Source organism: Zootermopsis nevadensis, unplaced genomic scaffold (assembly GCF_977971745.1).
Source record: "Zootermopsis nevadensis isolate Lab colony 2312 unplaced genomic scaffold, Znev_1.0 Znev_ptg000022l, whole genome shotgun sequence".
In the NCBI taxonomy this organism is placed as follows: Eukaryota; Metazoa; Arthropoda; class Insecta; order Blattodea; family Termopsidae; genus Zootermopsis; species Zootermopsis nevadensis.
In genome coordinates, this window is record NW_028259154.1 from 7,136,153 (window position 1) to 7,160,419 (window position 24,267).

The 24,267-nt window shown below is 39.1% G+C and overlaps 2 protein-coding genes across 9 annotated transcripts in view; one reads left to right on the forward strand and one right to left on the reverse strand.

The window, feature by feature from the left end:
* NFAT (nuclear factor of activated T cells 3) overlaps nt 1–7,469 on the forward strand; it is a 118,236-nt gene extending 110,767 nt beyond the window's left edge. For all 6 annotated transcript variants that reach the window (XM_022066716.2, XM_087353580.1, XM_022066733.2 and 3 more), the window contains 3 exons: nt 1,289–1,411; nt 2,245–5,451; nt 6,011–7,469. In XM_022066716.2, the coding sequence (XP_021922408.1) occupies nt 1,289–1,411; nt 2,245–5,451; nt 6,011–6,015 (3,335 nt within the window). In that variant the 3' untranslated portion in view covers nt 6,016–7,469. The remainder of the gene's footprint in view (nt 1–1,288; nt 1,412–2,244; nt 5,452–6,010) is intronic.
* Nucleotides 7,470–9,015: 1,546 nt separating this feature from the next.
* Nucleotides 9,016–23,500, reverse strand: LOC110831038 (BTB/POZ domain-containing protein 6-B). 3 transcript variants are annotated; one of them, XM_087353582.1, is made up of 8 exons: nt 23,369–23,500; nt 22,271–22,390; nt 21,804–21,921; nt 20,341–20,477; nt 18,167–18,371; nt 17,030–17,195; nt 14,386–14,810; nt 9,016–11,151 (listed from the first exon to the last, which is right to left on the reverse strand). In XM_087353582.1, exons 3-8 carry the CDS (start codon nt 21,816–21,818, stop codon nt 10,774–10,776), a joined length of 1,326 nt encoding a protein of 441 aa, XP_087209708.1. In that variant the 5' UTR covers nt 21,819–21,921; nt 22,271–22,390; nt 23,369–23,500; the 3' UTR covers nt 9,016–10,773. The 3 variants fall into 3 exon arrangements, with proteins under 3 accessions (XP_087209708.1, XP_021922285.1, XP_021922276.1); XM_022066593.2 differs by lacking the exon at nt 21,804–21,921; XM_022066584.2 differs by lacking the exons at nt 21,804–21,921; nt 23,369–23,500 and adding an exon at nt 23,083–23,309.
* Nucleotides 23,501–24,267: the final 767 nt, after the last annotated feature.

Here is a 24,267-nt window from a genome sequence, read left to right on the forward strand (position 1 = left end):
GACAGTGTATACCAAACACTACACAGAAGCTACTTTGTGTAACCATGTGTTTAGCTTTCTAAACAAATTACTGTAACGTATGTACAGTTATAGTTAGTTTATGTTTTGTGCATGAAGCTTATGTTACAGAATGCCCTAACCTTTTATTTCTTTTAATGAGGGAGGAGGGAATGGTAAAGGGGGAAAAGGAGATTACACAGCAAATTTGGGGGGGGGGGGACCTCACCTTTCGATGCTGTCTCAAGCAACAAATTCTTTTCATACTGGAAGAAAGAAACGGAGGTACTGTATTTCATTATTTGTAAGACACCTGCTTGATTTATTACAGGTTTCAGGAAAAAAAATCATATTGTCAATATTCAAACATAAAACTTCTTTTTATTAATACTTTTGGAATGTTTGTTGATATCATTGTGTTTACTGTCCCATGACTAGGGTTATGGGCATGAAGATTTTCTTTGCACTGTAGTCTCACAGTATAATTTTTCAGTATTGATTCTTAGACGTAATTAAATGTGATGCACCCTGATTTTAGAAATGTAAAATGTGAAAAGAGGTGCGTCTTAAAATCAAGGGAATATTGTATTTGGTCACCCATTCAGAAGGAAAACAGTATGAGAATATTTGAGAACAAAGTGCAAAGGAAAATATTTGCTTAAAACTAATGGGAAGTAAGTGGTTGAAGAAAATTACTAAATAAGGAGTGTCATAATTTATATTTCTCATGTAGTGTTTTAGGGTGATTAAATCGGGAATGAGATGGACAGGAGATAATGAAAAGTGCACATAAAATTTTAGTACAGAACCAGAAGGGACAAGACCACTTGGAAACATAAATTTATATTGGGAGATAATAATAAAATTTATCTTGCAGAAATGGGGTTTGAATAAATGGACTGAGTTGAAGTGGCTCATTGCTGGGACAGTGGAGAGAGCTTTGGTAATCAAGATTTGGGACCTTTAAGAGTGGGAAATTTCCTGTCCATTTTTTCTTTTTGTGATGGACACTGCATCATGGTCCAGATATCCTGCAAGTTTAGAATAACTATAATTTGTGAATTATGAAGATAAGCCATGTAGCCCTCACCTGAATAGAAAAGTAAATCTTTACCACCAACTAAAGAGCTGGGATCATTCAGTCAGTTTAGAGACTGGCTGTGAGCTGAACAACCAGGGTTTTGATTCCCATAACTCTTAAGTAAAAGTCCTCCAAAAAGTTAAAGTTGTTTCATATATTAACTTCTTGCTGTCCGAATTTGGCTGTGACCAATAACGATTGTTGTTACAGCAGGTGCAGAGGTGTCGCATGTATTTGCCAGGTCAACACTTGTGCCAGGTTCTGGGCTTATGCTGCCTGATACTGGGCCCAACCCCATTGTAAATGGGACTGCAAAGTCCAGCCCCAAGAAAAGTTAGTATCTGTCCATTGAAGTATTTCATAACTGTAGTTACTAAGAGACAGGGTCACTTTGATTTTTAATAAGTTATAAACATGTGTGAAGAAGAAGAAGAAGAAGAAGAAGAAGAAATTACATGCAAATAATAAAATGAGCATGAGCAGTGACACAGTGGAACAAATGAATGTAAATTGCAATTTGTCTTCAGTTATAAATTTAATTGAAGTGGTAGCTGGTTCCGAAGAAACTTAAACTTATTAAACATTTTTCCACTTAAAACTTTGTTTGAACTGTAAGGAATGAAAATTAAAAGGTTTCAAATTTGGTCAAAAGTAATGTCAGTTCTGTAAAAAAAATACCATTTGGAATTGTTCTAAACACATACCATTCTATTAGTATACAGTTTGAAAGTATGGCAGTACTACAGAGTAACATGATGTTATGGGTGTGGTTTTATTCACATTTAGGTCTTATCAAACTCATTGAGTGGTTATTTGTTTTTTGGAATCATCTAATGACCAATGTATTTACTTTGTGACATATCTGGATCTTTAGTTTTATGACAAGTGACTTGAATAAGAACCAAGATCTGTACAATGTGAAGTTTCGTATGTTTGTATGGTATGTGTACATTCAGTGTCAAGTCTGTTTAGCTAGAATTGCCATTTCATCACTTGATTTTCTATGAGGTCAGGAGAAGAACGTCTCCCTGAGTTTGATAACAATTTTGCTACTCTAGTAACTCAGTGTTTTGGGCAAAGACCCATCCATATGTCTGTACTTTGGTTCATATAAATATATTTTTTTTGTGGTTTTTATATTGGAATGCATTTTGTAATGTTGCCAGTTGGAGAGACAGAGGTCCACCCTGTCATGATGTGGCAGTCATCATCTGTTCTTCCTCTCCAAGACACCTCAAAAGTGGATAACAGAGCTCTAGAACCAAAGGAACTAGACCGAGTTCTGAGGGGAAGGATGATGCCTCCACCACTGTTACCCATTGGAACACGCAGAGCTTCCTCAAACTTGCGTTTGATAGTGCCAGACGCAGATCCAGCCTCTCTGATGCCAGAAAAGCTGAAGACTGAGCTGACAGAAGAAACGAATGGCAAGATTCCTGAAGACGTGAAGGGCATTGATCTGCGCATGAAGCCTATAGCAACTGTGGCAGATCTGTCCAGCACTCAGTCACCAACCATGGCTACATTTCGACAGTTTGTGACAGGCAGTACCAGTGTGCCTCTCCCAAACCAGAGTGCACATAGTGTGGAAAAATACTTATCAAATCTTGAACATGCCACTGACACTTCTGTGGTCGCAAAACCTACTTCAAATCACCTAGCATCATCATGCAAGATAGCTGACCCTGCAGCTCCCACTGCCTCTCAGATTTGTTTGAGTACACACACAGGCAATCCTTCACAGTTTGACTCAACCTCAGCACTGTTTGGACAGCAACAGTCTGCCACTGCCACTTCTACAGGCACCGTAGATCCGAAACTTCAGTATGCAAGTGACTTACCCATGCCTCTGTTGTACAGTGCACAGACAACTGTCACAATGGCAGGGCAGGAGTGTAAACCTCAATTTTCTGTTGAACAGGCAACTCTACTGCAACAGGCCAGTGCAGTTCAACGCAAGTCCATGTTTGATAATACATTAACCATCACTCCCACTGCTGAGTCTGTTATTGGGGGTATGAGACCCATAATGATAATGCAGGAATCTCAGAATGTTGAAAATCAGATATCAAGTAACAATGCCTGTTCCACTCTGGTTGAATCCCTGGATCAAAATGTATCCATGATGAACACTGTGTCTGAGGCCCCAGATCTTTTGCAGACATCATCTAGTCTGATGTATGGCAGTCCTGAGAGAGGTGCCATAAGTTCTCTTCATCCTGCTTCAACACAGTCTGCAGAAGCAAGCGTGCTGGATAGTTTGTCCAAAGGGAGCAACTCTGTAGGAATTGATAATAGCGTTCATGATTCCTCCCTGCTGTCTGCTCCACAACCAATATTGGGCGACCAGATGTTGGCAGTTACACAGCCATCCATTATTACTTCTTCACAGAGTGCAAGGTTAGATGCATTGGTCTCCTCAGCAATGAACAGTCATGTCTTGGGCTCAGGTAACCATGTCCAGTCTTCAGACACCGAGAAGTTGGATGCACTGGTGAACTCTGCAGCTGTTAGCCACATGATACCTACTTCTGCAGATGACATCATGTTGAGCACACCGGTTCAGGCACCTTTGAGGCAGCAAGATGTTGCATCAGCAGACCAGATGGCTTCCATTCCTATCAAAAAAATGCCAGATGCTGGTTTGGGGAGTTTTGATCTCATGCCAACTGAGCATTCTAACACTCAGATTTCTCAGGAGAGTGCTCAGCTGCTGAACAGTGCTATGTCAGCAGCCTTGAATGAGCATCTGCTTGCCACATCCAGTCAGGCTCAAGTCCAGGCAGATGCCCAACTTAGCATCACCACTCCCACTGTGTCATCCATCCCTGGAAGCACAGTTTATACCAGTCATGGCCAGACCTCTCCTGTTGTCTTGAAGGACCTGATCCTGAACTCTTCTATTGCAACCACTGCTGAACGTCAAATTCTTGTTGCACGTCCTACATGCACCTCACCTGCTGATGTCAAGAACATGATTCTGGGATCACCAGATGCTTTGCCCCATAATCAAATTCTTGCTTCCAGTTCTACATCGCCAATTGCTGTAAAGAAAATGGTTGCTGTGGCATCACCTGAAAGTCAGGTGCTTGTTGCTGGAACTGCTAATGCTCCCATTGAAAGCATAATGAATGCATCTATTACACAGCAGGGGAATGGCCAAGTTATTGTTACCAGTCCCGCTTGTACTTCGCCGATAGCCATTAAAACCATGATTCTTGAATCTGCGACATCTGATCCTTGCTTGGCAAACCCTGCCCACACTTCACCTATTGCAGTAAAAACCATGATTTTGAACTCTCAGCTTTCAGGCAGTATGGAAGAGAGTTTGCTGCCTATGGATGAGAGTTTGCTGCCAAGAACAACCCAGTCAGCACACATATCTGAAGAGAATGCCAGGCTTGATGCGCTGGTTCAGTCCACCCTGAATGGCCATGCCTTTGTATCAAGTGCAACACAAGTAACACCAGCAATGGATATTCACACAGGGGATGGCATCACAATTTTGTCCCAACAGGCACATGTGCAGCAGTCATGTAAAGCCCCCTCCACAGCCTCACTCATTTCACAACCTCCAGCATGCATAACCACACTTGTCACCCAGCCATCAGAACCCTCATCTCATTTGTCTGTTCCAGCTGTAACAACAGGTGATGCATTAATCAACACAATATTTACAACAAGTAGGAGTCCCACAAACCAAAACTCTCATGTAGAAACTCACTGTTTCAACAATGAAGAGGTTGTGATAGTTGGAACAGACTCCCAAACACCTTGTTGTACTGGTGGCAGTGCTTTGCTCCATGCCTCTCAGTTCACAACTGCATCTTCCAACTCACAGAGCTTACTTACTGGAATAACAATGTCATCTAAAGTGGCTGAAGAACTGGTGGCACAAAGCAGAAATAGTTCTCCAGGGTTTGTCACCCAAATGCTGCTTGGTCTGGCAGCAGATGGAAAGATGAAGAAGGATTCAGAAATTTCATGTATGTCTAGGGATAAGACTACAGAGTCCCTGCAGTGTCAGACAAACTTTTCTGAAAGTAAGTTACCTGAAGCAAGACTCTTTGCTGCACCTGAAATGCTGAAAGCAGCAGTAGGAGATGTACCAAATTCATGCGGCCAAAGTCAGGTCACAGCAATGAATGGCTTAGTGATCACTAAGGAGCAGTCGCAGGAGGTGCAGGAGCAGCAGTGCAAGCGGCAGCAACATTCCGCCATGCCGCAGACCACAACATGTGTGACAGAGCCTACTGCAACCACTCCTGGACATCCTCAAAAGAAGGGTGAAGAGGGGATGGTACCACAGGAGCTCACGCAGATGTCTGAGAATGATCTTCTGAGCTACATCAACCCTAGTGCTTTTGACCAAGGTTAGTATTTCATTGCAGGTATAGGCTTACCATGGAGCTGTGTAATTTGGATTAATAAATTGCTTACCACACACATCTCTTTCAATTATGAAAGAAATTACAGAAGTATAAATTTCGCTAGAAGAGATTTTGAAAACATTTCAGATATGTGACAGGACATGTTGAAGGAATTAGATCTGATGTAATCTGCTTAACAAATGATGATAAGAGTACTGCATATGAATATTTTACCAGAAATAACCAAAATTTGTCTAAAGTAATTTGTCCTAGGCAAAACTAGAAAGTCCTGTCACTGTTAGGTTAGGTTACATTAGATATTCTAGATTTGCCTAGGGCAAACTATATAACAAGTCATTTTATGGAAGTGAGATGCTTTTGTGACAAGGAATAGGATGGGGAATGCAGGAACCTTTTAGATCATTGTAGTTTCATATGGTTGTCATGAAGTCATGTTGCATGTGGGTAAATAGAGGGAAACCTGACAATTCTTGACACTTATTGGTGTAAATTATGGTGTTATTTTAGGTGGTGGTTATTTTAACTGTCTGCTTGGTTTCAGTGTGAATGGTCAAAGTCAAATGGTTCTCAGCCGCAGTATTACTACTTCGTGGGACTCATCTTATGGTTAGATTCCATACGAAGGGTAATTGCTTTTTGTTGCAATATTGTGTATGTAACTTTGTATTATAGTAATCTCAGCTGTAAGACCATGCCAGTACAACCTGAAACTAATTGTGTACGCTTTGAATTTGTATAAACTGATTGTGGGAGTGGCAAAGTGTTGGCAGGCCATTGTACAGTGCATGTAATGCAGAGATCAGTGATGTACAGTCATAGATCAGAGATTTGTAGTATATAGTGAAAAACATATTTTTTACAAATGGTATGGTTACATGGTAAGACTGGGAATTAGGTTGGTATTGCATTTTGAGAGGCAACAGAAGGTAGGTTTAGTGCAAACAGAACTGACCCTTGTAACGGATCCAAAGGCTAACAGAACTGGTTCCTTAGTGCAAATGTAAGGCTAATTCAAACAGTTTCTCACTTCTCAGTTTCCTTTGTTGATAGACTGATATTGTTTTATTTAGTTCAGGTTTTGCTCAATGTATCTCAGTTGCTATTGTTAGCATTAACATTAAGATGTATATTGTATATTGAGAGAAGTGATAGGTGTATAAATGGTCACATTGTGGTATTCATACAGCTTTGCTAGTGTGTTAATCAGATTAGATTATAAAGAAAGGGTCGGTATTTTTTTAAATGCTAAACCTTCATTGTTGGTTCAAAAGTACATTTTTAATGACTGTTGTAGATAGTTGGTCATGTTTGTTAAATGTTTTTATTTTTGTTGATGAGTGTACAACATATTGTGTGTTGACTGCTAAAAATATGTAATACACAAGTCTGTGTGATGCATGTATTTCTGATTGCAAAAATGGAATCAAATAGTGTGTGACGGGAAATGGGCAGTCTGACACTGTGTCTGACTTAGAATTATGTTCAAACCATACCAGTAGATATTAATGCATTCGTTATCCCTCAGAAGTTTCATCTACAGATTATATTAAAAATACAAAAGAACACTGCAACAGACCATCATATGTTTGTGTGTCATAGTTGTTTTAGTTCCAAAATTGTTGCAATTAGACTTGATTATGCAGTGTAAAGTGATGCTTATTCACATCACAGGAATAAGTATTTGTCTGTTATATGGGATTTCTTTCTTTCTTTATTTATCATACTCGGTACTCTGAACATGGCCTTATCTTACTGAAAATGAATTCAGATTATTTATTCCTGTCATTTTGGAAATGTCACATTTTTGGAACAGTATCCAAAATGTTTTACAACCTTTTCCCTTTGGGAAATGAAAACTTTGCCTTTCGTTCAATGAAAGGTTCCAGCTTGCCTGCTTTTCTGTGTTCTAGCGTTATAAGAATCTATATATAAAATGCAAAAGGTACTATTGAAAAATGGCTTTATAAGTATATTACAGAAATAAAACTTGTTCAGAAGTATGTCAGGAGAATTATTTGATTACTCCTGGTGCTACTTGTAATTCAGTAGTGACAATAACTAAAGTCAGTAATTCCCTCATTCATATGATGACTGAATGTAGAAGTAATCTTCAACTTGGAAGTGCATCATGGGAACCTTTTCTGAGTCATTTCAGTCGCATCCACATTATCATGTTTCCAAGAACTATTTTAATAATACGCTCTTCCTGTCTTATACAGAATGATCAAAAAGTCATGTAGCCCATACCTGACACGTGTTCTATTTGTGAGAAAATAAACTACACTGAAATCAGAAAACAAAAAACAATATTATATCAAGTGTTGGAAATGTTCATCATGGTAAGCGATTCACTTTTTTCCTGATGTTTGATGCAACCTGGTGAAGCGTTTCTGCAGTGACATTTGAAATGCACAGCTCTATATTTTGTTTAAATTCTTCTAATATATGTACATTGTTTTTGTACAAAACCCCCCAAAGATAAAATGTCTATACCCCTCAAATGAAGTATGTAAACCATCTGTAGTACTGAAGTCATTTTTCCTTATCAGTTTGTGTATGAAGTTTTAAAATCTTTCTATAGTTCGCCTCTGTAATCTTTAGACTTGTGGGGTGAAGGAGGAAAGATAGTGCCAGCCTTTAACACTTCAGACTTCCTGCATTCCTTGCAAATCTCAAGATTACAGTCGCATACTGTAGTTTTATATATACACTTTTGTAGGATAATCCAGTCTGAAGAGATGACTTTTATGGAGAGCATAACAAAGCTTGACAGATATCTTCTGAACTATTACCATTTAACACTGAAGGTTGGCTGAAATAGTTTCTGTCATGCATAGTTCCTATGTCACAGAAATGGTTCACTAGACAAGATACAGTTAATTTGTTTGGCACAAGAGATGCCAGGTAATGTTTAATATTGAACACTCACTTATAAAAAAAACTCATATTTGCACTTTGACTGTTTGAAGACAACTGATGGACTCATTTCTAAACTGCCTCTCTTTCTATTGTATGAAATGTACCATGGTGTCTCCCGTGCTCAGGTATCATCAGACCATCTCTTCATTGGTACTTGCTCCACTTGTGTTAACGATAGTTACTTAGAACATAGTGTTTACCATAGAACCTGGCAATTCCACCAAGTAGTCTCAAGGTTTTCTTGGTACATAATGCTGTCTAATCAGTTCTGCTGGAATTTGATCAGTCTCTGGCAATTAATTCCCTTTCAACAGCATATTCAACTTCATGAAAACTAGGCTTGGCTAGTGTGGAAGTACTGCAGGTACCTAAATTGTGTGCATTTCAGTCTACCTAACATAATTAACATTGTGTATTTAATAGTTTATAAAGACATTTAAAAACATATTCAAAATATTGTGGGAATCTGTAAGTAGATAGCTATTTAGTGTGTATAGTAGTCTACTTCTTTATGAAGTACTCTGAGATGGAGGCCTTTAAATCTGCAGACGCCATTACAGACAGTCACTTTGCAACGCACAGTTGACATACTTCTTATGGCAAGGAACTTAGAACACTAAATATCAGTAAATTTATAATGAGTATTTTTATTTATCAACATTGCTTGTTAATTATATAAACAAAAGATTTACATTAAAAAAGTTGTTTACAATGAAACTTCAATCAGATATGAAGAGATGAAAGATAATTGGATCTTACGCAAATGAACATTAGATTAGTTATTTCACTGCAAATTCAAATCTACGAGGGTCGCTCATTAAGTAATGCCACACATTTTTTTCCTCAGAATATATTTATTCAAGATGGCTGAAATTTGGTGACAATATAAATCAATGTTTCCTTTACACATACTATTTTTCCACATAGTCCCCATCAACTTGTACGGCTTTACGCCATCGTGGAACAAGTGCGTGCATGCCTTGCCGGTACCAGCTCTTGTCCTGTGCACGTAGCCATGTCCTCACTGCTTGAATCACGCTCTCGTCATCTTCAAATCTTGTTCCGCGGATAGCATCTTTGAGTGGCCCAAAGAGATGAAAGTCGGAGGGTGGATGGGGCAGCACCGTCCAACCCAATTTGGTGATTTCTTCCCGGGTTCTCGGACTTGTGTGAGGGCGTGCATTGTCGTGCAGGAGCAAAATTTCTGCTGGATGCTTGTGAGGCCGAACTCGTCGGAAACGCTTCTTGAGGGTTTCAGGGTCCCGATGTACGCGTCTCGCACCTCTTGGCATTACATCCACAAGAATGAACCCATCACTGTCCCAAAAGACAGTCATCATGACTTTTCCGGCGGAGGGAGTTGTCTTGAATTTCTTCTTTCTCGGTGATTGAGGGTGAATCCACTCCATTGACTGCCTTTTTGTCTCCGGCTCAAAGTGGTGTATCCAGGTTTCGTCACCTGTAATGATCCCTCAGCATCAAAACGCTTCCAACAATTCAGAAGAAATTGTTTTCCTTTGAATCCTGCGGTCTGCTGTGAGACTTCGTGGAACCCATCTTGCGCACACCTTCGAATATGCAAGAGCCCGGATAATTGCAATTACACTTCCATTGCTGACTGAAAGCTGTTGGGCCAATTGTCGAGTTGTGACGCGCCGATCCTCACGAATAATGGCATCCGCGCGGTTCAACATGTCTGGAGTGGTGGCTGTGGCAGGACGCCCAGAGCGCGGCAGATCATGGAGCTCGGTTTCTTCACTTCCTGAAGCTTTAACTCTCTTAGCCCAGCGACCAACGGTGCTCCTATCGACTGCACAGCTTCCATACACAGCACACAAACGTTTATGAATGTTCACCACAGTTTCTTTTTCAGCAAAAAAGAATTCAATTACAGCTCGTTGCTTGTAACGAGAGTCGTTCACAGACGCCATTTTAACAGTTCACTACAGCTCCGCCATCAGTTGGAATCATTTGAAACTCCGTACACGAACGCGAGAAACATCAAATCTCAAGCATGTAAAAGTACACTTTTCTATCTTCATTATTGGCTGAGAAAAAAAATGTGGGGCATTATTTAATGAGCGACCCTCGTATATTGTGATTAAGTAGGATTTGAGGTTCTCACAGTGGTGAGTAAGAAGATGGCTATCTTCTGCGTTGCAGCACTGTGTAGTCTAGAAGTTTACTGACGTTTCAGAGATCCTTGTTTCCTCCATTACATGGTATTACAACCCAGAAGACAGCCATCTTCCTATATTGTGATGTTTATGCATCTTTGCTTCCTTGTGGAATAAGACACAAAATAGGACAATGATAACAATAAAAGCCAGCAAGAATGGAGGAAAGGACCAGTGTATACATCTACTGACTGTACGTAAAACAGTTTCAGTAACTAAACACAATTGCCCTGATCAGTCCATCTCGAACTGAATCACTGGGTTGACCAACAGAGAAAGTGAAGAACACAGTATCACACATCATTCGCTGAGTACAGGAACCCATTGGGTACCAGCCCACCTTGTTGAGGACAACCCCCACTCTGTAGACCTTGTTCCGTTGTATCTCCACTGAACGGTTGAATGTTATCTCAACCAGTGACCCATAACTCACACGTGTTGTATAGTGTGTGTATGTAAGTCGGCTGCCATCTGAGTCCAGGAGGTGTGCATAGAGCAGTTCTGTGTAGGAGCCTCCAAGCTGTGGATTGGGAGGACTGCTCCCTGTTCCAACCTCCGATCCTTCTCCAAGAACTTGTGTTGGAATCTGTGCACAAAAGCATCGTAGTTTATAATACATGCTGTTATGCTGACCATATTAGCAAGGCAAGTAACAGGCTTCTTACATCTATATTTAGCAGAAGCTCTCACATACATATTTCAACAACTTCATAAAAACTGTTAACTGAAGTAGGTTGTGAGTGGACTTTTAGGAAAGACTAGTTTAGTAACAAATGGAATACAAACAGTGGGATTATGGACTTGAATTTAGCTGAAGATGTGGTGTAAGTCCACATTTTTTGTGTTGTGTTGTGTTCTTTGTCAAAGCAATTGGGACAGGGCAAGTTGACAACATGAATGGAGACATCTTTAAATCACAATCAGAAACGAGCACAGGAATTGCAAGGGAACAATTCATTTCCCTCACAACAGATATCACAAAAAGTCATTGGTGATCAGCAAACTATATAATCTCAAATCATCAGGTTATGTGATATTCTGGACCAATCACAAAGCAGTTCTAATAGTTAATTTCAGATGTTATAGTTGACACAGCTGTTGATTCTCTGGGGATTGAAACAGTTTAATTTAGTGTTTTGTGAAAAAGTTTTGTTGATTTGTGCCCTGTGAGATAGTAAGGTTTCGCTTTGTAGAAGTAGAGTTCCTAGCCTATATGTTAAACTGTATTAGTGTTATGTACATATATGTTATTGTATCATGTTGTGTTTCTTACACACAATGCAAAATCACCTAATGTATTCAAGTCCACCTTCAAACAGGAGCTAAACTTCTTATTTTATATGAATGTGATACAGTATAGCACATCAACTACCATAACATAAGCAAACTTATTATGTGGAACAGAAATGCTGCAACAACCCAGAAGACAGCCATCTTCAGAAATCAGTTATATTCATGTAGCATACTAAGACTACGTGTTTTCATGCTTATTAGTGTCGCTTTGCTAAACTCTTGAAACTCTATCTGCTTCACTGGCAGCTGTCAGCAAACATCTGTTATATCAGAAACCAAATAAAACAAATATGATTGAATGAAATGATGGTCAGCAACTATTGGATGTAACTGGATATTCTACATTTGATTCCCAGCTATACGAGGTGCGATCGGAAAGTTTCAAGACTGTCAATAGAGGGCGAACCGGATGTAGTACGAGCTTCTGCCGCTAGGGGGTGCGGCCTACATTCATAGTGAATCAGTGTGCCAGCCGGCATCATCGAATTAGCATTTGTTTCTTAGTTACGGGCGTTTTGGTAGTGCATTACACCGACCCTCCTGCGATTTCGGAATGGCGGATTTTCATGAACAAAGAGTGTGCATCAAATTTTGCCAAAGACTCGCCAAAACGGCTACAGAAACCTATGAAATGCTAAAGCAAGCATTTGGGAAGTCCACAATGGGTCATGCACAAACTTTTGTGTGGCATTCACGTTTTAAAAATGGCCGAACCTCTGTCGATGATGACGAGCGTTCTGGACGACCATCTTCGAGCACAACGCCCGAAAATGTTACGAAGATTCGGCAGGCCATTCACGAAGATCGACGTCGTACCATCAATGACTTGTGCGACATTGTTGGGATAGGCTATGGGACCTGTCAGCTGATTCTAAAGGAAGAACTCCACATGCGACGCATCGCAGCCAAGTTTGTGCCAAGGCTCCTGTCTGAGGACCAGAAGCAGAATCGACTTCTCGTTTGTCAGGAGCTCAAAGATCTTGCAAGAACCGACCCCAACTTCCTTTCTAAGGTTATCACAGGTGATGAAAGCTGGGTTTACGGGTACGATCTGGAAACGAAGCAGCAATCTTCACAATGGAAGAGCCCATCGTCACCACGACTGAAGAAGGCAAGACAGGTCAAGAGCAATGTGAAGTCAATGCTGATCTGTTTTTTCGACCAGGAGGGGATCGTCCATAGGGAGTTTCTTCCTGCAGGTCAGACGGTCAATGCTGAATTTTACTGTGGGGTCCTAAGGCGGTTGCGTGAAGATGTGAGACGGAAGCGGCCGGCAAAGTGGCGCAACCACAACTGGCTGCTGCATCATGACAACGCGCCAGCGCACACCGCCCTCAAAGTTCGGCAGTTTTTGGCCTCAAACACCATGGCCGTCATCCCGCACCCTCCTAATTCACCGGATTTAGCTCCGTGTGACTTCTTCCTCTTCCCAAAGATGAAAATTCAGCTAAAGGGAAGGCGATTTGAGACGATAGAAGAGATTCAGGCAGAATCGCAGATGGTGCTTGACAGGCTGACAAAGAAAGATTTCCAGGGATGCTTCCAGGCTTGGCAGCGGCGCTGGGATCGTTGTGTTCACTCCCAGGGGAACTACTTTGAGGGTGATGGATGAATTTAATACCTGAGATAAGTGTACGGGTTTTTATAGGCGCAGTCTTGAAACTTTCCGATCGCACCTCGTAGTACTGTGGTGCCAGTGGGACGTGGTTGACTCAGAATAGCAGAATATCAATGCTGCTAGACAATTTTATGTGATGCAGAAAGTGACAAATACCATTGTGAAATTAAACATCGACTATATTACGTTGGCAGACGTATATTTACGACTGAGAAAAGCAATCGGAAGCGTCTGTTATACTGATAAAAATGAGACGGCACTCTCCTTACAACTAAAAAGTATTCCTGCATTTAACATTCTTACATTGACTGTGCATAGAAGAAAGCCCAGAAGAATGGACTTGTTACATCAGACTTTTACTGTATTCATAAAGATTATAATAAAAGGTATCTACACAGAAACTGATCAAATTTATAAATTATGAAGTCAAAGAAAGTCACAGAAGAGAAGACATTCCAGAACAACACATGGCATGATTGTTAGTCAGTCTACCCTTCACTAGCATACACTGGATACTAAAAATCAAATAAAAACTTAAAGAATGAAAGTATTATACCACTGCTACTGTTCAGTCTATAATGCCAATGGGCTGGAAAAGACAGTGGAAGTTAATACACAGCATCATCAACATAATGTTCTTCGTCTTAGAGAAATGCACCTCATGGGGCTATCTATGTCTGTCACGTCTTTCGTCGCACGGTTATAAGTGATCTTGGATCACGCAACAATAACCTGCATACCATTGTTACATTTGTTATTCCCTTGGTTGCCCTGCTGATATCATTGCCCATGATGTGGCATAAAGAACACCTCTGGAAGTGCAGTGTACTCAAATCTTGTTATTTATTACAATATGATATTTCTTATTGCTGCAGATATGTAAAAGAAGAGAATCATATTTACACACACCTGCACTCCATGTACAAAGATGTTCCTATCAACTGTGAAGGTGACCGAGCAGTCAAGGATGCTGGTGTTGAGACAGTGTGGCTGTGGCAAAATGTTGCGTACACAATAGAATTTGGTGTCTCTGTGAGCTGGTGATGCTAGGATGCCAACCTGCACAGGAAGGGATGAGGGTTGGTCAGGAGAGGCTGGCGAGGGTCGGCAGCGAGACTCAACACTGTTTGAGAAGCCCTCGGGTAGAGGGAGCTTGCATGATGCAGACGTAGAGGAGATGTTGAGTAGGATTGCAAAACTCTCGTCCTGGGTGAGCAGTGGAGACAGGGCTGGGCCTTCTGCAAACTGTGATGGAGTCAGTGTCAGAAAGCGTATCTTGCCGACTGCTGGTCCCAAGACAGAGCGCAGTGATTTGCCATCATCTGGTGGGAGGCCTTAAATAATACATTTCAGCAAAAGTTACAGTAATATATGCACGAGGAAAAATGAAAATAGCACAAGTCATGTGGGTCAACCATGAATTAACCTTGGCCCCAAAATTCAGAATAAATAATTCTAGGTACCCCAGAAAGTAATGAATTTCAAATCAGATACATAAATATAATATTTGCCTACTCCAAATGCACAAAGTAGGCTGGTGTAGCTGCAATACATAGATACTTTTATTCAGGAGGTATCTGGTTCAAATTTTGGCTCAGCCTTTCCAACCATCACAGGGTTTTCATGGTTCTCTTGTCTCTTCAGAGCTTTTTTTTTGTCAGATTCATTTTCAAAGGATAATACTGTAAGGCTTTGGAAATGTTGTGTATTTCATTCTTCTGTTTACAAACTTAACACAAAATCCTTTATGAATATGTAGGATTTGAGGTTTTTACGATGGTGAGTCTGAAGATTGCTGTCTTCTGAGGTTGTTGTGCCGCGTAGTCTGGTAGAAGTTTACCGACCTTTCAGATGTCCTTGCTGACTCCATCATCAGGGACATTATCACCCTGATGATGGAGGCAACAAACACCTCAAAAACATCCACATACTTCTTCAAGACTACACGGTGCAACAAATCAGAAGACTTCCATCTTCATATCTGCCACCATGAGAACCCCCAACTAACTAGATGGCTTACCGAACCCGAAGGTTCATCACCGAATTAACCAAAGCCCTCCACCGGACCCTGTCCTGGGCCAACAAAATCCAGTCTCCTTCAACTCCCATCTTCCATAGACCCCCCCCCCCAACTGACTTTATCCCCCCATCTACGTCTAGGTCTCCCCAGCTTCCTCTTCCCCTCAGGCTTCCCAACCAATACCTGGTGCACACCTATTGTCTCATCCATGCGCGCTACATGCCCTGCCCATCTCATTCTTCTCGACCTAATCACCCCGACAATATTGGGGGAGGAGTACATATTTTTAAGTTCGTCATTATGTAGTTTTTTCCAGACCCCATCGTCTTCTCTCCTAGGCCCAAATATCCTCCTCAACACCCTGTTCTCAAACACCTGCAATCTGTGTTCCTCCCTCGGAGTGAGATACCATGTTTTGCACCCATACAAAACAACAGGCAAAATTATTGTTTTGTATACTTTAATTTTCAGGTTCTTAGAAATCAGACGAGAAGACAAAATATTTTGAACTGAGAAGTAGCAAGCATTTCCAGAATTTAATCTCCTCCTAACTTCCTCATGAGTATCATTTTGATTTGTTATTGTTGTTCCTAGATATTTGAACTTTGTCACACATTCAAAGGATTTGTTACCCACCCTAAGATCGCCTGTCTGCTGACGACGAGATACAAACAGGTACTTAGTTTTTTCTGAGTTTACTTCTAGCCCCACCTGTCTACTAGCCTCTAGTAAAACTTCTGCATTCCTCTTTATTGTATTCATATCATCCCCCAATAAATTAACATCATCAGCATATGCCAATAGCTGATGTGTCCCATTCAATTGCAAACCCTCCTGCCTATCTTGGACTTTCCTGATGGCATATTCTATTGCAAAGTTAAAGAGCAAGGGAGACAAAGCATCTCCTTTTTTTTAGACCGTTCTTGATGAAGAATGTCTCAGATACATATTTACCTACTCTAATTTTGCTACAGGTTTCATTTAAGCACATTTCTATTAGACTCACTAGCTTCTTTGGTATACCAAATTCAGTAAGAATATTATATAGCACTTATCTCTTCACAGAGTCATAGGCTTTTTTGAAATATATAAATAATTTATGTACGGTCCCACTGAACCCCTAAAAACACTAATTAACTCAGTTTAATTTCCACTACAGCAGCTAGCAGCATGATGTGAGCTATCTTGCCACCTGCTAAATTAAAGAAAATGTATCACCTTGAATACCATGTTGACAACAACTTTAGACAGTGAACACTTAATTCTGGTGTGATCCTTCATATCTGGAAGTCATACTTGCAATAAAATGCCTAAAAGGACATAACAGGCAATATTTATAGCCATGTTGCTGACAAAAGATGTGCTCTGCAATTTTAGTTTAATTTAAACATCATTTCACCATGTACATGAGGTTGGGCAATGACACGATAAGTATAAAATTATTTCAAAACAAATAATTATATCTCTGTAATCCTTGCCAGTTCACAATTTACAGTGATCTTCATCAACTTTGCATATAGCACCAAGACCTACCTTTACGGACACATTCACGGGCCGCCCACCGCTGAGCTGCTTTGAATAATTCCAACTCTGAACTGATCCTCAGCTCATCTTGTTCCAAGACAACAATTAATGTTGAGAACTCAACTTCCTCAAAGCTAGGTTCTTGCAACACAGCTTCTGTCTCTAGACAGATAATCTGAAGCACAACAAAACATTAGCTATGTGCAGTTATTTCTACTATGAAATGAACAAAGTGTTTCATAACAATTTTCAAACTATATGATGTGAAGCTTTCACAGTGGCTTTCATTAATAAAGTCTTCTCGGGCTGTCAGCTGTGTTTGATGGTGATTAATCGCCGATGTTTCGAGGACCATCTATGTCCTCATTTTCAAGGTTGTTGTTGACTGTGGCTCGTAGCGCTATGATTGATATTATTGTTATTAACTTTTCACTCGGTACATGCAAGTATTTAACTTGGGTGGTAAATATTTGTAATCATGCAGGGTTATACAATATAACAAAAGTGTACATGGAACACACAGAACACATACAAAAGTTACAAATTAAGAAGCCCAGTATTGTACTATTTCATCCTGTGAATTACATTCATATGTTTAGACTAACAGGGTGACTTTCTCTGGAATTAGAGATATAGTCTAACTGATATAAAAGTAATATTGATATTTTTATGATCCACTGATTACAACGAAGCTGTTCCCCTAGAAATATTTTATATGTACAAATTATGATTCTTCAGGCAGAAATGTTCTCCAATCTCCTGATACTTCCTCTCTCTTAGATCCAAATATTTTCCTCTGTACTTTGTTCACAGACACCATTAATACATACATTCTTTCCATACAGAGAGAGACAAAGGTAATCATCAGTACAAAATATAAGGTAAGATTTTTCAATCTTGAACTGTCTTAAATGTGGCTTAAGACTTGTAGTTTTCACTTATTTCTACCAAGCCTGGCCAGCATCTCCAATCTCCATTTAGAAGGATACATATGACAGTTACAGTATATAAATGACATGTCATCTCTCACATTTTTACTTTGATATTCTGTTTTTCATGCTCATATCGCATTATAATACTTCTATTAGTGCAAGAAAGAAGTGGTGGCAAATATTACTGCCAACATAACAAAACACTTAAACTTACTTGCAAGCATTTTTCCATAAGCACAGGTTCTTCAAATAGCTTTGCAAATTCATATGCTCTACAGGCATTTTTTGGAAATAAATCATGCCACAAGTAATTGGTGCACTCTCCCACCAAATGTGGCAGCATGTACTTATTTGCAGCGTAGCATAATTCACATGCTTGGTCAAAAGACTGCAGGTTGACTGCATCTGTATAAATATACCTGAAAGGAAATTAAGCAATCAAATAATACTTCTATACTCCACACTGTGAATGCAAGAAAAAGACATGCGTAAAAGGACTTTTAATAATTTTATATGATTTTTTGCATAAAGTGAACTAAATGAACACTTTTTAGATAATTCAACTCTAAATGGTTCTGATGATGGTGGATTACACTTAAAATTATTCATTGTCTAGACTTTTTCCAATGTCCTTATTTAAAAATATAAACCATGATGTTTCAGAATCTGGCTCCATTTCTGTCTTCAGGCGAGAGGTACCTACTCAGTTGGGTCCATTAGAGCTAGTCTCCATCACTGGAAAACGCATGTCATCCAACTGTCTTATCATATCCACCTAAGTACAGGTCTTGTCAGCAGATGATAGTAAAAATATTCTTACTATCATCTACAGTGACACCAATGTAAAAAGCATACCATTTTTACCCTTTGTTAGAAGCATGTGCAAGATATACAGCAATTCAGGTGGTTTTATTCTTATGTAATCACTGGATCAGTACTACCAACATGTAATTACTACTTATACTCTCCCAGATAATTTTTAGGAAACCTCATACAATCAGTACAATCAGCATATTGCATAAATTTTCCCTGTCTACATCTTCATATCTATGGGTCTCATGTTCAGTGAGACATTCACCTCACACGCGGAAAAGGTGAGGGTTAATCGATGCCTGTCAGTGTCCTGCAGTTCAGTAACATGCAAGGAAACCACAATAATACTACAGGTATGCACCATAGCTCATACATGCCTCATCAACTTGCATTATATAACTAACTCCCTAGTAGCAGAACCCGCAGGTTCAACACTGACAACACCAAAGCCCACCACCAGCCACAATCTTGAGCTAATTCCATCCATTTGCAATCCTCACAGCCCACCTCCCTAAGATCAATTTTGATGTTATCTTCCCATATCCTTCTTGGTCTGCCCAGTGGTCGTTTTCCAGAAGGATTCCCTACCAAAATCCTGCATGTACCGATTGCATGCGTTCTACATGTCCATCCTATCGGAGCCCCCTAGATTTCACTATCCTCACTATGCTAGGTGACCCATACAATTCAAGCAGCTCCTCGTTATGCAGTATTCAAAATTCCCCGCTAATTTCATCCCTCCTAGGCCCAAATATCCTACTGAGCACCGTTTTCAAACTCTTGTAACCTACGTTCTTCCTTCAAAGTAAGAGGCCATGTTTCAGAACCATACAAGAGAACTGGCAATATCATTGTTTTATATATCCTGGTCTTTATTATTTTGGATAGTAAACGAGATGATAACAGTTTTTGAGTTGAATAAAAACAAGCGTTCCCCAAATATATTCCACTCTTAATTTCATCATGGACCTCATTTACATTTGTTATTGTTGTTTCCAGATACTTACATTTTGAAACATTTTCAAATGATGTGTTACTTATAATTATGTTCTGCAGTTGTTGATGATGTTGATCCTGTAACTTGCATTTTATATTTGTTATTAATTTATACCAATTGTTGAGGTAGTCCAGTATGTGTTCCAAACAACACATCAGTTCCAAGAATATCATATATCACAAATAATATTTAATGCCATCATTAATCTTACCTAATATTGTTTGTGTAATAAACATGCTGGCTCCCATGCAGGTCAGAAATTGGTAACATGAGAATAGATTTCAGTACCTTGATTGGCAATGGTGGGTCACAGGACTATATTGCTTATTGCAGGCTGTCTTCATAGAGTGAAATAATGTATTTCTAATACCACTGCCAGGACAGGGAAGATTCATGATGTTTGTAACAGCCATCAGAGTGCCACACAGTTCATACAGTAAGATTTATAAATTTTCTTACAAGTGGTAGGGTGAGGGTATATACAGGGAAGGACTGAGAAAAACCAGGTCATGGTTTATTTCAAGATAAAATCATGGATTTAACAAGAAAATAAAAGTTAAAAAAATAAAATGTCATACTCCAGTAACGCCTTGAAAGCATCGGGCTGCACGTCCAGGATAAGGATGGGATCATTTTTTTCTGCCATTCCACCAAAAAACATTGCTTCAAAAACAGGACTCGACATTGCCAAGATGAGTTTGTGACCTCCAAACTCCTGAAATAATACAGAAGTATCAGTTGGCTCCACTACAGTACAGATTCAATGCAGTTGCCAGCTTAGCACTCTTGAAATTTGATGACAATACAACGTGGATCCCCTGCAGTGCCCCTCAGTTGTTTCATGGTATCATAGTGATAGTATCAAATACAATTTGATTCTACATATTACTAGTGCATAATTAAGAATATAATGAAACCTGATTGCTCCATCAATAATCAATATGAGAAGTTCTTTAATTTATAGTTTTATAATTTTTTTATATATCCTTTTTGCTCCAATGTGAAGCATAGGGCCTACTCTTGGAGGTTTTTGATCTATTTAGACATTTTTTGTAAGACTCCTTGGACAAGTGGTCGGCCCATTGCAAGGCTTCTACCTATACACAAGACACCACAATACAGAAAGACGCAAACAAACATCAGTGTTTTGAGTGGGATTCGAACCCATGGTCCAAGTGTACAAGGCCCACGCCTCAGACTGCACCACCACTGTGACCACATAGTTGTATTATAGCCCAGTTCAAATCAGTTAAACTGTCTGTCCACCCATTAATGTACACATGTGTAGTGTTTGTGTTGGAATAACTGTTTAAAAACAAAGTGCACTGTACTTTTAAAGAAATCAATATTGTAACTGTGAATGTAGATGATAATATTCATTCTGAGAAGTTAATTGTAAATGTGTCAACTGCTGGAAAAGTCATATCCATTTACACAGCACTTTGTTTTGTCGAGCAGCAAATTTTTATTCAAAAAAGTACCTACTTTTATTCATTGTAAAGATTCATAACATATCAACAAAAGCCCACCATTCAGCTCACTAAATCCAGCCCACTCTTTATTTCTTATTCCTTATATCTCAAAGTTCTATTCAATATTGCCATATCATCCCTCTAAGTCTCCAAAGCAGCCCTTGAAGTTTTCTGCCCAAAATTCTGAATGAAATTTTCATGTCATCCATTTGTGCTAAATTTACACTGATCTCATCCTTCTTGATTTAACTTAACAACAGAGGGTACAAATTATTAAGCTACTTAATAAGTATTTTCTTCATTCCCACATTACTTTGGTTTTCTTAGATGTAAATATTCAGTTCAGAACTCTTTTCCTAAATATCTGCATGTGTTCTTGCCTCAGATGTTCCCAAATACCCTAAATTCATGTTTCTTCCTCAAAGTCCACATTTCACACATACATAAAATAACAAGTAAAATTCTAGTTTTATATATTAAAAAGTTTCAGACAAAAATAGGAAGTAATGAAGTTTATCAAATCTAAAACTTCTTGACGATGGTGAAGAGTCAATAGAATAAAAATTTACTTGGATATTATCCATCGTCTAGTAAATATAAAACGTAAAACGACGTTTCGGAGATGGGACTCTATCTCTGTCTTCAGGTTCAAATGAATGAATGAAGTTGTTCACAGAGTGAAAATTCCTGAAATAAAATCAACAAAATATTGACATGTACATGTCTGTTAATTTAATTCTGAATTAATTATATTAGAGTGAAAAAAATAAAATTAATTGGCACTATTAAACCTTGATAAGTGATAATTCTCTGGCAGAAGATGATGATTCAGGAGCTACTTCGCATTGTAGTATATTTGCTGTAGCAAGAATTAATTTTTTATGTGTTAAAGTAAAACTTCATTAATTGAAAGCCTATAAAACGTGCATTATTTAAAACTGTTTTAATGATCAATCATTAATGCAATATGAAATACCAATATTTTCAACAACAAAAAACAAAATGTCTTAAATCCACAGTTCTTATTCCTGTGTACCTGCTGGTATGGTTCCGTCCCAACAATAAATTTGCAGTCGCTCCATTGGGCTGTCCGTAGAAGATATTGACCTCGCTCACTGATTTTCTGCTTTTTTATTTGCCAGTCGCATGAAGTCAACTACACAAACAAAAATAACTTTTGTGAGCGAGCTAATCTAAAGCCTTTATAACTGAGGACTATCTTACAACAGATAGCGCATTGCATACCACACATCTTGAAATAAACATTATATACATATGTCCATAGTCAATACACTGGTTTACTTTGAACATAAATGTTATAAGAGCAATTTCAGTAATGCACTTAATAATGTGCACTTATTGATGAATATTAATTTGCATAGGATCATCACATTAGCATTTAAATTCAGAACACAATACTTTACTAACAGAGCTTGAAGGGTTGTGTCTGGGCACCTTTCAATCTGCCTATTTTTGAGTTTTGTCTCTGCTTTATGATTCTCATAAATTTACAATAGATATTACTGGGGTCTAAAGTCTCCATTTTTACGGGGTTTCGAATGGTATTACTTTCACACGTCTCTGTACTACAAACACATTACACACAGGTTTAACAATTATGAAAAATAATAAAACTCAGTACAGAAATTATCAACAATGAGTGCAGGGTTTATACTTCTTTCAAAGCACATGCTGCATAGCATCACAGGACACCTTTGTAGCATCAAGCATCAAACTCAACATAACTTATTGGGATTTTCATCTTGTTACAAATAATATTGACGTGACACCTTGAGGTAATCAATTTGTGCCAAACTACTGTAACGAGTTTGGTCAACCGCAGACTACCTGATGGTTATTCGTGGCCGAATGGTCAACACTCATGCTTCGTATCTGTAAGGTACTGGGCTCAAAACTCTTGTCAGATATAGACAGTGGTAGCGTAATTTTTCATGGTTTTCCTCAGTTCCTCCATGCAAACGCCGGAATAGTACTTTAAATTAGGCCATGATCGCTCCATTCCACATCTTTTCCAACTCATTCATTAGCCGTATTATTTGACGCCATACAGTCTGAGCTATGACACTATCGTCAAGTAAATCACAAATAAATATAAATAAATAACAGTACTTACCTCCATTCTATTCGCCACAGAAGACCACATGACCAGAGTTTTCTAATTTAGCACATACTTTCGATCATCTATGGCACGGATCATATTAAGCCATCACAGCCACAAAAGATAGCCATCACGTATGTCCACATAGCCAATACCCTTTTTTTCAAGAATTTTGACGTCTTGAAAAGAAAACACGTCAACATTTTCTTTACATTTTAGTCAACGATTTATAATTTCCTGTTATAATTTTAAAAGCAGGGAACTAAGTTTAGACTAGTTCTCAAATGATGCATAAATGAGCATGAAGCATGAATAATATCTCGGAGAAAGACTTCCTCAATATTTTACTACCACTTAATCCACCACAAATCCCGTATGGACTGGCCTAAGCGCGAAACCTTGTCTCCCAAGCGAGAGACCGGCGACTAACCGGTAATGTGGGTTTTGCCTTCAACCGAAAAGGTTACTTTGTACCATATATGGACCTTTTTCTAAACCCTCTGCTAGCCCATGAACAAATGTGTCATAAATTCCACCACTAAACTGCATCTTGGAAAGTTTGGAATTGTGCCTTAGCACGAAGTGTCTGGAAAAATAATAAGTGTAATAGGTTGGATGTGTTCCTTTTGCAACTTTCTCATGAGTTATGTACTGATGCATTTCGATTTCAGAATAAAAGAAGAAAAATTAGCTTTGAAACATCTACGTTATTTACATAATAGTAACAACTATTAATATAGACAAGATGCTCAAATTAAAGATCGGTGTTTGTTCTGTTACAGTAGCCGTCTCCAAACTGTATGCTTCAAGACCACCAAACGACCCCCCCCAAAAAAAAAAAACTCGAAAAAAACGCTCGTTTCGACTTGCGAGCTGTCTTCACTCACCTGGGCTCCGCTGTTTGTGTTGTTACA

Coding starts and splice junctions, on each gene's coding strand:
- LOC110831038 (XM_022066584.2), bottom strand. CDS start 23,118: ATGAGTGTTGACCATTCGGCCACGAATAACCATCAG. Junction 20,478..22,270: donor GGACGGAACCATACCAGCAG/GTACACAGGAAT, acceptor GTATTATTTCAG/GAGTTTGGAGGTCACAAACT. Junction 17,196..18,166: donor TTATGGAAAAATGCTTGCAA/GTAAGTTTAAGT, acceptor GTTGTGCTTCAG/ATTATCTGTCTAGAGACAGA.